Raw genomic sequence first — 16,161 nt, 5'->3', positions numbered from 1 at the left:
TCAATGAAGCCAAACTGGCAAAGCGCTTGGGGTGGGGACAGCCACACACAACACAGCTGTGGCCGCAGGCCATCCTGGAAGTGACCACCCACATCGCACGCTTTGCAGCCAGGCACAGGGATCCAGGGATCACAGGGATCCAGACGGTCACACTCCCGTTTTCACTGAACCCTGATCTTGGGCTTTGAGGATCAAATGCAAACACAGCGGCAGGCACCACAGCTCACTAGGCTAATCCTCCACCTGCAGCGCCGGCACACCAGGTTCTAGTCCCGGTCGGGGCGCCGGAATCTGTCCCGGTTGCTCCTCTTCCAGTCCAGCTCTCTGCTGTGGCCCGGGAAGGCAGTGAAGGATGGCCCAAGTGCTTGGGCCCTGCACCCGCATGGGAGACCAGGAGGAAGCAGCACCTGGCTCCTGGCTTCAGGTCAGTGCAGCACGCTGGCCGCAGCAGCCATTTGGGGAGTGAACCAACGGAAGGAAGACCTTTCTCTCTGTCTCTCTCTCTCACTAACTCTGACTGTCAAAAATAAAAATAAAAAAAAAAATCAAATGCAAACACAGCGTCTGTCTGCTTCTGTCCACCAAGCTGCTGCCAATGACGTTTCCATCAGTGAGCAAGGAAGTCTTGAGAGGAAGGCCACTGGAAAGCGAGAGATTCACAGCAAGAGCAAAACCAAGCAGGGCTCTACTCGGGCACAGAAGGGCAAAAGGCCGCACTGGCCAGGGCAACGTGTCCTGCAGAGGATTCGAGAACTTGTTTAAATTCTTTCTTCCTCCCTCTTTCTCTCTCTTTCCTTTCATGCCTTCCTTCCTCCCTCCTCCTCCCTCTCTCCTGCCCCCCCCTTCCTTCCTTTCATCCTGAAAATAATTAAAAACACACTTGTCATTTCCAGGCCCCCATACGTCCAAACTAACGCAACTACTGGAACACAAAAGACCACCCCAAATCCTACGCACTCTGACTCATCTGTTCATCCATTCAGCCAATTTGTTCTTATTTACTGAGCATCTACTTTGTGCTAGACACTGCTCTGGGCACTAGAATGCAGGTGTGTGAGCAAAAGCAGGTGAAAACTCCTGTTCTCTTGACCTTACAGCAGGAGAGATGGATCCTTGCTACAAGGCAAAGCCACTGCCCAACACTGGAGACCAAGCGATTTCCCAGCTCTCAGCCTTGTGTATGAATTGCGAAGGCCCACGCACTGCTCTTGGCAGGCCGCCCCTGGCCTATGACTAAAGATACATATCTCTAGGTGAATAGCCTCCGGGCAGGCACTAAGACTTGCAGTCATGGCCAGTGAGGACAGACTTACAGCTGGGAATGTTGATTCAGAGGAGGAATGATGGCAGGGGTCCTCACTGCTCTCTACAGGAGGGGGTCGCCATCTTGCAGAAGAAAGGACGGATTGCCTCTGGGTGCCTCTGGCGAGTGGACCTCACCCCAGGAAGTCAATGTTGGCTCCCCTGTGAGAATCAACTAGAACCGCATCCTAACAATTGAAGGGACTGCATGGGCGGCTACTGGCTGTACTCAGGAGGAAGCCAGCTGGTGCCCAGAGGGGAAGGCACTGAAACACCTCCCCGAGTCCCTTTCCACGAGGGAGCCTGTGAGCTGAAGATGCTAAAACAAGCATCCCCATGAGGCCATCTGCAGAGAGCATCCTTATCAAAATGGAGTATGCGAGGACAACGCACTTTCTCCCACATCCCAGTGCCACTGGATGTGTACCAGTGCTGACCGTGTTTTCCCAGATCTCCAAAGCATGCCGAGGTCGCAATGGGCCGGAGAAGACAAGGGGTCTTCAAAAAGTTCGTGGGAACGTGGATTACGAAAAAAAAATGCATGGGTTTCCACGCAAATCTGCATCAAAATAAACATCTTTTTTAAAAAAGATTTATTTATTTGAAAGTCAGAGTTACACAGAGAGATGAGAGGCAGAGAGAGAGAGAGAGAGAGAGAGAGAGAGAGAGAGGTCTTCCATCCACTGGTTCACTCCCCAGATGGCCACAACGGCTGGAGCTGTGCCGATCTGGAGCCAGGAGCTTCCTCCAGGTCTCCCATGTGGGTATAGGGGCCCAATGACTTGGGCCATCTTCTACTGCTTTTCCAGGCCATAGCAGAGAGAAGTAGAGCAGCTGGGTTTTGAACCGGCGCCAATTTGGGATGTCAGTGCTTCAGGCCAGGGCATTAACCTGCTGTGCCACAAGCTTTTGGAATACCCTCATACACCTGCAGGTTACAGCACACATCCCAACACCTGGATAACAAAGCCAAGATCAGGGCACAGAAGGTGGCAGAAGCTGGGACCAGCCTGCCTCGTATCTCAGCTCCCTGCAGGTGCTCTAGAGCGGAGGAAGATGGGTGACAGACTCGGGCAGTGAGAGGAAGAGGAGGAGAAAGTCCTCTGCTGTAAGGGTGCCGGCTGAATGCCTCCTGTCACGTGCCACAGCAGGTGCAATGCTGTCCCCTCAATCCCATCCAAACAGTGGTGTGGGGACAGTGATGTACGAGTCATTAAAGAAAGAACTTCATGAGGAACAAGGGAGAGTTCTACGTCCTCTGATTGCCCAGAGACGGGGCAGAGCATCCTGGGTCTGCCTCCTGCACCTGACCCTCCCAGCCCAGCCGCTCATCCTCAGGCTCCAACACAGAGGAAGGGGCCCCGAGGATGCGACCTGATGATTCATCACCTAGTTATCAGAAGAGAGAGAGAGAGAGAGAGAGACTAGGCCAGGGAAATCACAAAAAGAAAAGGAACAAGAAGAGGGAACAGGGCCGCTGCCGCGGCTCACTAGGCTAATCCTCTGCCTTGCGGCGCCGGCACACCAGGTTCTAGTCCCAGTCGGGGCGCCAGATTCTGTCCCAGTTGCTCCTCTTCCAGGCCAGCTCTCTGCTGTGGCCAGGGAGTGCAGTGGAGGATGGCCCAAGTGCTTGGGCCCTGCACCCCATGGGAGACCAGGAGAAGCACCTGGCTCCTACCATCGGATCAGCGCGGTGCGCCGGCCTCAGCGCGCTGGCCGTGGCGCCCATTGGAGGGTGAACCATTGGCAAAGGAAGACCTCTCTCTCTCTCTCTCTCTCACTGTCCACTCTGCCTGTCAAAAAAAAAAGAGGGAAGAGGCACAGAAGCCCCTAGAGGGACTCAGAGAGGCAATCTGGGGGATGGGCGTTCAAGACATCAGGCTGCGACTTGGGCATCCCACACTGGAGTGCCTGGACTCCAGTTTCCTGCTAATGCAGGCCCTGGGAGGCAACGGTGATGGGCTCAAGTGCGTTCTTGCCACCCACGTGGAAGACTGGAACTCCCAGCTTCAATCCTAACCAGGCAGCCATCGTGAGAGTCTGAGTAGTGAACCAGTGGACACGAGATCTCTCTCCCCTACTTCCTGATTCTCCAATAAAGAAAAAAGAAATCTGACCCAGCCTGTGTCCAGTACCAGCAATGCCGTGAGGTTAATCCCAATCCAGGAAACAGATATGACAACTAGGAAACACCTTAGGAGAACCGCATTTTCACCACTTTCCAGGTCACTGCAGGATTTCAAACTAGACTAAAAAGTAAACTAACATCGATCTTGGGAGAGTGGCTTTACGGAGGAGATAAGAATGATGCGTCATTAGCATGCGATCGTCCGTCCTCCGTGGCATACGCGTCCTGCGCCATCTTCGCAGCAGCGTCTGAGCTGTTAATCTGTCGGTCGCAGCTTTTCATCAGGCAGAGAGAAGAAAAACAATCGCACCCAGGTCCACTCCAGATACATTTTGCATTAGCCGCGTCTGAGTCGATGCAGGTTAATGATGTTACAGCTGAACAAGCCCAAGAAGGAGAGGTGGAGGGAGAGGCGAGAAGGAACCGACTGGACAGAAGGGAACACGGATCAAAAGACGGACAGATGGAGGAGCAGCGCTGGTGGACAAAACCCCGACAGTAACAAGAAGAAACATTTTAATGATGTGACTTAAAAGAGAGAGAAACGCGACAGATCCTTTGCTCAAAGACCCGCCATCTTCTTTGCAAACACATGAGGGTGGGGGAAGGCGGTGCTGGCGTGGAGGCTGGGTAGGAAGCTGCCTGTCCCTTAACCGAGCACAGAAATACTGCCTCCGTGCCCGCTGCATCCACAGCCCTCACACCTCTGCGAGATCATTCCCGGGGAACTTGATGTAAATTGTTCCAGATGCAGCAGGAAGTCAGAGAGGATCAACAAACGAGGCCCAAGTGGAAGCTGGACCCTCAATCTCCCCTGGGTTCTGGAGCAGCTTTGGCGTCTGGGCTAGCCTGGGCATCTGGGCTAGCCTCATCCCCTGTCGTCTTAAGAGAGGTGGGTTGACAATGGCCTCGCCCTTGGGCCAAGCAGCTGCCCAACACCACAGCGACAGGGACCAGAGCACCTTCCTTAGCCCATCTGAGTCCCATCCCTGGACTGAGGGGAACACTCCATCTCCAGCTCCCTTACAGGAGTGGAGAACCTTTTATTGCCAAGACCTCTTTGGGTATTTGTAGCGTCAATCACGGGCCATGCAAGATTATCAACTTAAAATGAGCCTGCTGTAGGTTGACTGATTTCAAGCCCTGCCCGCAGTGGCCTGGGCAGGGCCAGAGCAAATGATTGTGAGGTCCTTATATGGCCCACGGGCCGGCCATTCCCCACTCCTGAATGAGGTTTTGCACCCAACGGTGCTGGATCCCAAGCCAAGGCCTGTATTCCCTGGGGCCTCAGACAGGTTCTGGAAAGATCTCTCAGAGGCTACTTAAAATGAGCCTTCTCTGGACTGAAATTCCTGCCCCTCTCCCCCGGCCAAGAGCAGTGAGAGTGAAGGGAGAGGGAGGCAGTGGCTGTTTGGGTGGAAAACACACTTCTGAGAAGAGGACATTTGGCGAAGGGAACAACGAACGTGTCCAGAGGACAGATGTCCTAAGTAATGAGGCTTTAATGCCGGAGCTAATAGGAACAGTACACGAGACCAAATGCCAGGAACGCCAGGAATAATGTAAGTGTTTGCCAAGGAAAGCAGCGACGCTCCCAACACCAGGGAGCTCAGCCAAGGCACTGGCCACCCAGCTCCCGTGGGGCTTAAGATGGGCACATGGGTGGCCATGGCTAAGGAGGAGACAAGCCTTCATTCTCTTGCTGTTTCCCCCGTACTAGGAGGGGACAAGGGGGCTAGGAACTCAGGGTGCCAGCCAGGCTGGTGACACGGTCGGCACACCCGCTGCACTCAGAGGTGAGTCACCTGCTCTGGGGCCCCTGGCGTTCAACTGTGGGTCCCGGATGGTGGGCTCCGCTGCTGCCCGCCGCCCCGTGGTACCTGCAGCTGGAGGCTGGTGACTGCTTTGGCACAAGGCGACTGGGTGTCCCCAGGTGCCTGCCTTTTCCCATGCCCTTCAGGACAGAGCACTTGGGAGCACAAGACACAGAGAAACCCAGGACAGAGCGAGTGGCCAGGAAGCACAGCCGGGAGTATCAAAGCAGAGGAAGAACAAAATGAGAACAGGGGGGCGGGCGCTGTGGCGCAGCGGGTTAAAGCCCCAGCCTGCAGCATCAGCATCCCATATGGGCGCTGGTTCAAGTCCCGGCTGCTCCATTTCCAATCCAGCTCTCTGCTGTGACCTGGAAAAGCAGTAGAAGATGGCCCAAGTCCTTGGGCCTCTACACCCAAGTGGGAGACCTGGAGGAAGCTCCTGGCTCCTGGCTTCACATCAGTTCAGCTCTGGCCATTGCAGTCATTTGGGGAGTGAACCAGCGGAATGGAAGACCTCTCTCTCTCTCTTTGGCTCTACCTCTCTCTGTAACTCTGGTTTTTTTTTCTTTCTTTCTTTTTGACAGGCAGAGTGGATAGTGAGAGAAAGAGACAGAGAGAAAGGTCTTCCTTTTGCCGTTGGTTCACCCTCCAATGGCCGCCGCGGCCGGCGCACTGCGCTGATCCGAAGCCAGGAGCCAGGTACTTATCCTGGTCTCCCATGGGGTGCAGGGCCCAAGCACTTGGGCCATCCTCCACTGCCTTCCTGGGCCACAGCAGAGAGCTGGCCTGGAAGAGGGGCAACCGGGACAGAATCTGGCGCCCCGACCGGGACTAGAACCCGGTGGGCCGGCACCGCAAGGCAGAGGATTAGCCTAGTGAGCTGCGGCGCCGGCCCAAATAAATAAAATAATTCTTTAAGAGAGAGAGAGAGAAAGAAAGAAAGAAAGAGAGAGAGAGAGAGAAAGAAAGAAAGAAAGAAGGAAGGAAAATGAGAACAGGAAGAAGGCAGGCAGACCTGAGCTGGCAGAATTCTGTCTGGTATGCACTGCGCTAGGTGTTATAAATGGGGCTCTGGGTGACCTGGGCTTTGTCTGCAGCTAAAATGGGGACTCACTGCCCGAGGCCAGCCTTCCTCTGCCAGTCACTGCCTGTCTCCTGCACTGTGACAAGAGTGCCCCTCATTGCCCTCAGGAGGTGGAACCAGAGGTTCTTTCACTACTGTGAAAGGGGTCTGTTGATCAAATTCCTCTTTTAAAATAAGGAGGCCCTGTTTGCTTGTTTGTTTGTTTTCCATTTCCTTTGTATTGCCTCCACTACCCTTGCCCATTCTTAAAAGAGAACCCGCTCAGTGCCCTGGGCACCTGCCTGCCCTGCATACAACCTAGCCTGGGGCCGTCAGTCTGGTCCACAGTCCTCTGACGCATGCATCATTTAGGCACACAGGGCCAGCTGGCCTTCCCTTTCTAAACTAATCTGAGTATCAATGACCCCTTGACAACGAGGAAGTGAGCCAGCTGCCCTGTGGGGCCCCAAAGGGGGACAGAGATGGGCAACGCACTGGCTGTGTGACCTTGGGCAAGTTACTGAGCCTCTCTGAGCCAGCCTGCTCATCTATGAAATGGGCCCTTGTGCTCTGAGGTACAGAGGGAGGATGCAGGGGTACAACACAGGTCCGGCGTGGAGCAGGGAGCCCGGCACAAGTGAACGCTTGAAACAGGGGTGCTGATGAGTGCCGCACTCTTCCCACCGAGGCCTCGGACCATCCCCCGTCTGGCTCTGTGAGTTACACAGGTGATGCGATTGTGTGTACCCTGGTGGGGTGAGGTGTCAGGGATGCCCCCTTCCTGACACCTGAGCAGAGTTGCGGGCTACACCCTACCCAGGCTCACAGTGGAACCGGCTCCTCCCAGGAGTCATGGGACCGTCAGAGCAATTCAGGTGGCCAGCCCTTCGCCACCCAACCCCTGAGATACGAGAGCCACCCCACCCACAGCGGTACGGCAAACGCGGAACCCTGGGGCCCCCTGGTCACCTGGCCCCACCCTCACCCTGCTTCTAAGATCCACATTGTCAGACGAGAGCATGTTTGGGAATTTAAGGAAGCAGGGTGAGGGGGAGCTGCCAGCCAGTGCACGCTGGGAATCTCTGGGCCATGCTGCTTGGCAGCCCCGTCTCCCGGACTTGCAAACACTTCTGCTTGATCTGTGGCTGTCTGGCCCAAGCGGTGACCCCCATCCGAATTCAGAATCGCAGAGGCGAATGGCCTTGAGTTGAAGGGGGGATTGGGAGGGGTACAGTGAACGTGGGCTCTGATCCCGCGCCTCCCCTCTGCTGTGCATCCCAAAAAAACCTCGGTCCTTTCACCCTCAGCGTCCAACCAGGAAGCTAAATTGAGCGATCTGTCTACTATCTCAGGCGGGAATGTGGGACATTCATTTTTTTTTTTCATCCTTTCTGTGTAGTTGTTTGAAACGTTTGCTGCATATTCAACTCTTTCCTCTCCCTTCTCCTAACAGCTCTGCTGCCTGCCCAACACATCGGCATAACACAAAGTGATTTTCGGAGGGCCACTAATTACCCTTCCCTGCGACACGAGGCCCCCTTCCTGGACTGCTGGGGCCACACGTGCTACGGCTGTCTCTGAGACAACGCTTCCCGGCTCCTGCCTGCAGAGAGAGCCGATGCGGCACCTCGGAGGGCAAGCCTCCTGGCTGGAGGCGTTCTTGGTTTCTGATCACCTATTTCATGCCTCAGCCTCGGCCCCATGATTTATCGCTGCTTGCAAGAATCAAATCTCTCCTGGGAAGATAAAAATATGCTCCCGTTCTAGAAAGTCCAGATGACACGCATGGACTCTCGAAGGAAGTGCATTCCAGGGGAGACTGCTGGGGAGGTGGGCTCTCACATCAGGATAGGTACCCCCTGACTCAGTCAGATGGGAAAAGCGGGCAGAGGCAGGCAAGGGTCCCAAACCACAGGCCACAGGGATTTATTTCACACCAGGATCGGATCTAGAAGCCTGTGGTGTCTTGGTCCAGAGCTGAGAAGGTCCACCATGGGCACTGGCCACTGTGCTGCTATGGCTCGTGGAGTTAAAACCTTACATCCTGGAGGATGGCCTTGAAATCACCCACACATGGGGCAGGGGGATGCTGGAGGGCTCTGGGCTTGGGCAAAGCAGAGCCCCACGGATGTGGTCAGTCTCAGCCTCTCCAACTGTCTCTGGGAGACAGAGATAGCCCACTGGCTTAACTACAGATTTCTGCCCACAGTTTCATTACAGGTTTGTTTTTTATCTTTTTTTTAAGTATTTATTTATTTATCTGAGCATCAGAGAGAGAAACAGAGAGCCCATCCACTAGTTCAGATGCTTTCGACAGCCCCAGCTGAGCCCAAACCTAGGAGCTGGAAGTTCAATGCAGGTCTCCCATGTAGGTGGCAGGAACCCAATCACGTGAGCCACACCACTGCCTCCCTGGGTCTGCAGCAGCAGGAAGCTGGAGTCAGGGGCTAGGCATGGCGTGGAACCCAGGTACTCTGATGTGGGGCGTGGGTACCTTCACCAGCACCTCAACCACGAGGCCCAGTGCCCGCCCTGCTGCCCACAGCTTTATTTACCAATCCCGTGCCCTCTGACTTGCAATGTACTCTCCCTACTCTGTGGTTTGCACTACTCAGGTCTTACGAAAGGATTAGGCTGAGACCAGGTGACTGCTCGTTAAAAAGGGACATGGGGAGGCTGTAAAAGGGCCAGAGAAGCAATGCAAATCACCTTGGTGGATCAACACATGGAATCTGGAAGGCTTAAAGACACGGCGCAGAGGGCTAGCATTTGGCACAGTGGGTTAAGTCACTACCAGTAGCCATACGAGCCCGGGCTGGAGCCCCGGATGCAGCTCCCTGCTCATGTGCCTGGGAAAGTAGTGGATGATGGCCCAAGTGCCCGCAGCCCTGTCACTCATGTGAGAGACTGAAGTGGAGTCCTGGGCTCCAGGCATTGAGGCCATTTGGGGAGTGAACCAGAGGATGGAAGCGCTCCCTCTTTGTCTCTCCCTCTGTCACTTCCATCGTCAAGCAGCCAACAGTTATTTGATGATGACTAAGAAACGTTCATGAAGCAAAGCAGAACAGACCTCCCTGGACAAAGCAAGGCTGAGCACGAGCCGAAGGTGATGCAGGGCCCTGGCTTTTAGTCCAAGCTCATGCACCCACCACTGGGGAACCCTGGCTGGACTCCAGCGGCTTTGCTTCTAACCCCAGGGAGTCAGAATCGCCTGCAGCATAGAGTCCAGGATTCTCTAACAGCAACAACATAGCCAAACGATTACCTTGCCCGTTCAGAAGATTTTGGTTTGACTTCAAGAGATTAAAAAGAGGAAGAAGAACGGAGGGAATTCGCAGTCTGTCCCGAACGGTGCAAAAAACTAAGCCTGCTTATGGTCAAGGGCAAGGAAAGGACTGAGACCCTCCGCGGGCTCCCTGGGGAGCGCTCCCTCTTGGCCCGCTCCCTCCTCTACAAATGTCTGCCAAAGGAAAGACGCTGGAGCTGTGAGGTCATAAATGTGACTCAGGGAAAAATAATGGGCCAGAGTTTCCCAAGGTAGAGAGGAGAGGGGGAAAAATTGCAACAGAAGACACAGAAAGAATGAGTTTTGCCTAGCCCTTCCTGCACCCCATCACCACAATCTGAGACATCCCATTCACCCGGAAGCTCAAACCATCACGCTGTGGTCCCGCAGGCTCCGCATCAGCACAGGATGTGGCCACGACGGTGGGGCAAAACGTGCTTGATTCTCCATAGTTTCAAAAACAGATCGTGCAGGAGTCTGACTGAGGAGGGAAGGAGGGTGGCAGGGAAGGAGGAAGGGGGGACCGCCCGTGGCCAGGAGCAGCTGCTAGTTCCATCGCGCGGTCAGCAATCTCACTGGCCGTACAAGTGGATCTAGACAGTTGAGACCCGAATACAGTCAGTGCTGCCAGGCCCTGGAGAAATCAGGCGGCAGAGCTCGAGAAATCAGGCGGCTGAGCTGCTCCTGGGTAGTCCCCCTTTGATTCCGGGTCTGTGGGCATGACTGTCTGGGGCCAGTGAATTAACCTCTTTCTCTCGGCTCACTTTTTCAGCTGTCTTATCCATTGCTTCCTGCACAATTGATGTGGATCGACTGCACAGTCAATCCAATCTCTCATTAAAATCGGTTGAGAACAATAAATTGGACTTTTTTTTCTCTCCTGTGTCCTGGCAGCCTAGAACTGTGGTATCTTAGCAGCAGACTCCCCAGGACGAATGTGCTCAGAGCTTTGGGGAGGGAAGTAGAGGAGGGGGCAAGGGGACAGACATGCCTGCCTTCAGAGCTTGGGGCATGGTAGCAAAGGAACATGAAGAGGGTGAGTAATGTGACAACTGTCAAAGTCTAGAGATTTCTGAAACATGACGGCCCTGCAAAAGCAAGAATGAACCCTGCTACATTTCTGTGCCAAGGGCAGCAGGTGCTTTCCAAGCTTATGCGATAGGGTTTGAAACTTCTGTTGGGTGTAGAAGGTGAGCAGGGTTCATTTGCAGACACGATGCATATATGCACGCATCTGCAGGTTGGGATACCAAGTGCCTGGAACGCGAGGGGCCCAAGCACATGGGCCATCTTGCGTTGCCTTCCTAGGAGCATTAGCAGGGAGCTGGGTTGGAAGCAGAGCAGCCAGGACTGCAAGCCGCACTCCAACGTAGGAATGCAGGCATCCTACATGGCGGCTTACCCTGCTGCAACTCAATCAAACGGGAAAACCCACAAGGCTAAAGAAGACCAAGGCCAGGTGCCACTTTTCCTTTCCTTCCAGCTACTAATATTTGAAATTAAAAACAAAAATTGATTTTCCCATTGAGCTCAGTCCTTAACAGTGAGTGCACAGTGCTTCAAAAATGGAGAGGATTGGACCATGTGATGCCCAGGAAGCCAGAAAGAGCTCCTCACCGAATCAGCCAGCCCCGCGGTGCCACTCCCGCAGTTCTGTGGCTGGTGAGGAACACCCCGGGCGCTCGCTGGGCTTGTGGTTCCTTTCTGGAAGGAGAGAAGGTGGAGTAAGCCGTTCCTCTGGAAATCAACAGGGAGACCCCAAGAGCCACGACCCCATGGCAGAGCTGACTCCCAGTCCTTGATGATGTCCACTCAGGTCCTTCTTCCTACCTCTACCAGCAGCCAGCCCTCCCCTGCCCACTTCCCTGTCCTCTGTCCCTCCCCTGCCTGTTGCGAGGGTGGGAGGACCCAGGGCACCTGTGACTTCACCAACTGTGTCTGCAGCCTCCCAACAGCTTCCTGACCCTTCTGTTAATTAGCCATAAAAAAAAAAAAGAAGCCATGAGGTTCCTCCCTCAGCATCACCCTCATCTCGACGACGCTAATGAATCAACTCAGGGTGAGGAGGAAGGAACAGGTCTGGATGTGAGACAGCTGGCATGGAGCTCAATGGCAGAAGGAGTCGGCCTCCGTCCGAAGCCCGGGCCTTGGAGGACATCAGGAACCTCTCACTGAGCAGAGAGCCCTGGGGATGCCTGGCAGAGGCCACTCTGCAAATATGAAAGTCGGGGGATGCCTATGGGCCATCAGCTCCAGCCACAGCCCGGGGCTGTTTCAGTGACCGGGGAGTCAGGACAGAGATACTGCTGGGGACAAGCTGCCTGCTGGCTTCCCACACCCAGGACAAGGCTCTGTCTCCGGTCCCTGTGCCCACCTCCTCCCCCTCCCCCGGGGTCAGGGGCAGGCTAACTGAGTGTGACTTGGTGCAGCAGAGAGCTTGTGGACTTCTCACTCGGGAACAGGACAGCAAGGTCTAACCACTTCTGGAAAAGATGAGAATCTGTTCTTCCCTGCAGGGGGTGCCGAGATGAAAGGCAGGCTTGCCCTAAGGAACACCTGTGCCTGGGCGGAGAGAGGGCTCTCCAGGCCAGCCAGGGAACACCCAGGCGGGGGCACACAGCCGACAATCCCGGCCTACGGCCCTTCCTTCGTGCCCACAAACTCTTCTTTCCAAAGAGGTCATTGAGACTTGCGCAGCCTCGGCCCTGCCTGCCCAGCCGTCTTCAGGGACGAATAAGCACCTCTTTTTCCTTCTGAGGCAGGATCTCGGGACTTTGCTGAACTGTCTGGAAGCCTCCTGACCCCATTTCTTCTCTGCACTTTCCCCGGAGAAAACTCACCATGGGTGTGACTGTTTCTCTCTGTCTTCCTCGCTCCCTCCTCATCCCTACCCTGATTCCCCAACAAGTCAGCCTGCACAAGCCCAATTCCTGGAATGAACAGTGAGCAGGGAGCTTTGAGTCGTGGGCAGAGTAACAGGAGCCTCCCACCCCTGCCAGGGAGAGGGCAGTGGGCTCACCTGCCCTGACACGCTCTGGAAGGGAGAGATCCTTGTGGGATCTCTGTACCTGGGTTACCCAGAACTGAAAAGCGAGTTCCCCTGACCTGCACAAGGTCACTCTAAGCAGTCTAGCTGGACCTCTCAGGCTCTGTCCCCCTGCCTCTCCACATCCTCCCCCACCACACACACACACGCACACACACACACAGACATTGTCCCCACCCAACACCGTCAATATGACAATCTCCCCCAAGCATGGATCAGGCAAGGCTGCAGCTGCTGGAAGAGGTGCTGTGAGTGGAATAAAAGCAGGAGGTGAACTTGAGGGAGAAATATCCCTCATTTACATAATGGTCTGAGGCCTGAGGTTCAGTCCCCTCCCCACGGTCACCACTCTTCTCCAGCCCCAGAGAGAAAGCGCTGCAGTGATGTCACGATAGTTACCCTGGTTTGGGATAAGGGGTGTCTGTGTAGTGGGGAGCGGAGGAAATACCAGGAGACACAGTGACCTCGCTGGGGTCATGTGCCAATGCCAGCAGCAGCCAAAGACACCTGCTCCCAGCATCCCAGGATACCACCTTCTCTGTGCACGGACTCTGCAGGAGGGGCCAGGGGGCAGGACAGCGAACAAGTTCCTCTAAGAGTGCAGAAAACAATGGCTCAGGGAAAACAGAAACCCACAGAAAGAAAGGTGGGTGTGTGGGAATCAACCAGCAAGAGGCCGGCGGCAGAGAGCAGAGGCTATGATGAGAGGCCAGGGACACGGGAGAAGGGGCTGGGAGACAAGCCTCCTCCAAGTCCTAAGCGAGAGGTGGACGGATGATAAGGACCATCTGCTTAGGAAGGGACACGGCTCACAGGCAATGCCTTCTCTGCTCTCCAAGCTTAACCAAGACATAGATCTCTTTGCCAGACGAGACTCAAAGGAGAAAGGGTTTTGCCTTGACTTCGTCCCACCTGTCCTGTAATCTGCACCCCAGATCATTTCTCAAAATCCACCGCCCCATCGGTGCCAGGGCCAGCACAGGCTCTAGGCGGATGCCGAGTCAAAATGTACCACCAGAGAGCTAAGGCAACAGTGGGAGGGAAGGTGGTGGCACCCTCGGATGGGGACAGATTATCAGCGGGTCTCCTTGTGGAGTCAGCCCAGTTCTAGGTCTGAGTTCAAAGCACCCACACAGTGTGGACCTGCTAGGGAGTATCACCTTTTCTCAACACCCACAGTACCAAACTAGGGGAAAAAAAAAAACCAGCTCTTTCGGCATGCCTAGAAATTTCTATCTGCCTTTCTCTCTCCCTTTGGCAAGCCGGGGGTGAGCGTGATTAATGTCCACACAGCAAGAGACGGAGCCGTTCCGGACGTAAGGAGAACAGCAGGTGTGGAGATGAGTGTAGGGGGATGCCGGCTCAGGGTGGGGGCACTGCAGGAACAACCCAGAAGCAACGGTTTTAGGGCGGGGGCAGCCATGGTTATCAGGGCAGTGCCCATAACCCTGCAACAAAAATGCAGGCAATTCCTGGGGCCAGGTTTGCTCCCCGAAAGGACCCCGTTGAGCCACATCCAGCCCCTCCCCGCCATGAAGGCAGCTAACCTGGGGTGTGTCTTTCCCAGACTTCTAAGGAGTGGCTGGGTTTTCTGTACTTCTCTTGGCTTTCACTTCCCACGGGTCGCACTGGGGGCCAGCCCAGTGGGGTGGGCGGCGCTCAGAGGGGAACCACAGGCTGCCCCAGCTGAGCTCTCTCGCCTAAGTTTTGGTAGGAGGCTGCCCCCACCGTGTCCCCAGGGGGAGCAGTGAGGGATGCCCACCAGGCAGAACTCGGTGAGAACAGGTTACCTCGGCGAGTTCTGCCTCCAGAACTGAACGGAACAAGTCCGGTCTCTGCAGGAAAGACAAGCATCCCACTCCGAGAGACACCATCTGTGCTTCCGCGTGTCACCCCCATCCCGCCCCGCAGGGAACACCCCAGTTTACTCGAAGCTACTCGGTGCTCTTTTGAGTACGGTTCCAACACTGGACTCCTTTCTATACTGAAGATGACACTCGGGTTTGTCTCAAAAAAGCTAAATGCCATCAAGCCCACACAACCAAAGTGCCCACATGGCTTGATAAGGGAACCCTGGATCTCTGGGCACGATGATGGGCTTCGTAAAAACCGTGGCACTTGAACTCCCAGTGGCCTCCACCAATTCTTGACTCTGCTGCGCGAGCCCCCTACCACCAAAGCGTACCCACCCCCTCCGCCCCCAGGCTGTGCAGCAACGGAGATCCCAGGGCATGTGAAAGAAGTGATGGTGGAAGCCAGAGGGCACGTTAAGAGGGGAGAGGCCACGGGAGATGGGGGCTTGGTGGGGGGAGGGGGTGTCCCGGGCTGGGGGCATCGCGCCCTGGCGCTCACCTGTGGATGTTCATCTCCCGCGGAGGGCGGTGGGCCTTGTCGTAGGATATCTTGGCGAAGACCCCCGCCACGACGACGAAGGCGATCACCCCGCACGTGATGTAGACGGTGAAGTTGGTCTTGTCCTTCTCCGGGTCGTACTTGTTCTCGGGCCCCGGCGACACCACCTTGGTGCTGGGCGTCTGCACCCACACCGGGCTCTGGTAGTTGGTGCACTGGCGTTGGTCCAGCTTCTCGTGGCGCTTCTTGCAGCAGAAGCGGTAGTAGCAGGTGCCGCAGCAGTACAGGTAGCCGCTTTCGCTGTTGTTGCACTCGAACTCCTTGTCGTACTGGCCGCTCACGTCGTAGTAGCCCCAGCACGTCTCGTAGGTGACGGTCGCGCTGGCTGCCGCCACCGCCGCCGCGGGCTGCCCTCGCCGGCTGCCCGCTTCCGGGCCGCCGGATGCCCCCCGGGCGGTGCCATTCAGCTCGCGGCCGCCCCGGGCCAGGGCGCCCCCCGGCCGCCGGCCCCCGACGGCAGCGGCGCCGGCGCTTAGGGTCCGGTTGGCGGCGCGGCCGCGGGCGGCGTGGGCGCCGGGCAGCAGGTCCAGGGACTCCAGCGAGAGCAGCAGCAGAAGCAGCAGCAGGAGGCGCCGCAGCGCCATGGCGGGGCCGGGCGGGAGGGCGCGGGGAAGCTTCCGCGGCAGGCCCGCTCCCCCGGCGGGCCGGGCTCCGAGGGCGGCCGCACGGGCCGGGCTGGCTGCGCGGGGCGCTCAGCGGCACCGGGGCGATGGCGCCATCGAGGCGCGAGCGGTGGCGGCGGCGGCGGCGGCAGTGGCGGCGCGCGGTGCGCACGGACCGGCCCGGCGCGGGCTGCTCCGGGAGGGCTCTCAGGCTGCGCGCCGGCTCCGCGCTCCCCCTGCGGGATCGGCGCGCCTGCCGGGCAGCCCCATCCCCCGCCGGCGGCGGCGGCGGCCCCGCGCGCGACTCGGCTCAGGCAGGACCCGAAGCGCGGCTCCGGGCGGCGGCGGCGGCGGTGGCGACGTGGTCCCGTCCGGGCGGGTCCTGCGGGACAAGACAGGGAGCTGGTCACGGGGTGGGGCGACGGGCAGGAGCGGAGCAGCGGACGGGCGAGGAGGGAGCGCGCAGCCCTCGAGGAGCCAAGCTCTGGACCGGGAGGGGCAATGAGCT

At 56.7% G+C, this 16,161-nt stretch overlaps 1 protein-coding gene across 6 annotated transcripts in view; it reads right to left on the bottom strand.

Annotated features, from left to right (window-relative positions):
* The window catches only part of SHISA6 (shisa family member 6), a 351,868-nt gene extending 336,093 nt beyond the window's left edge, over window positions 1-15,775 (bottom strand). For all 6 annotated transcript variants that reach the window (XM_051824480.3, XM_051824481.3, XM_051824482.3 and 3 more), the window contains exon 1: window positions 14,992-15,775. In XM_051824480.3, coding sequence (XP_051680440.1) covers window positions 14,992-15,635 — 644 coding nt within the window. In that variant the 5' untranslated portion in view covers window positions 15,636-15,775. The remainder of the gene's footprint in view (window positions 1-14,991) is intronic.
* Between the last annotated feature and the right edge of the window lie 386 nt (window positions 15,776-16,161).

The sequence above is a fragment of the Oryctolagus cuniculus genome, chromosome 17, assembly GCF_051225735.1.
Source record: "Oryctolagus cuniculus isolate XC-2025 breed Fujian yellow rabbit chromosome 17, ASM5122573v1, whole genome shotgun sequence".
Lineage (NCBI taxonomy): Eukaryota > Metazoa > Chordata > Mammalia > Lagomorpha > Leporidae > Oryctolagus > Oryctolagus cuniculus.
This window is presented reverse-complemented; position numbering and strand designations above follow the sequence as displayed.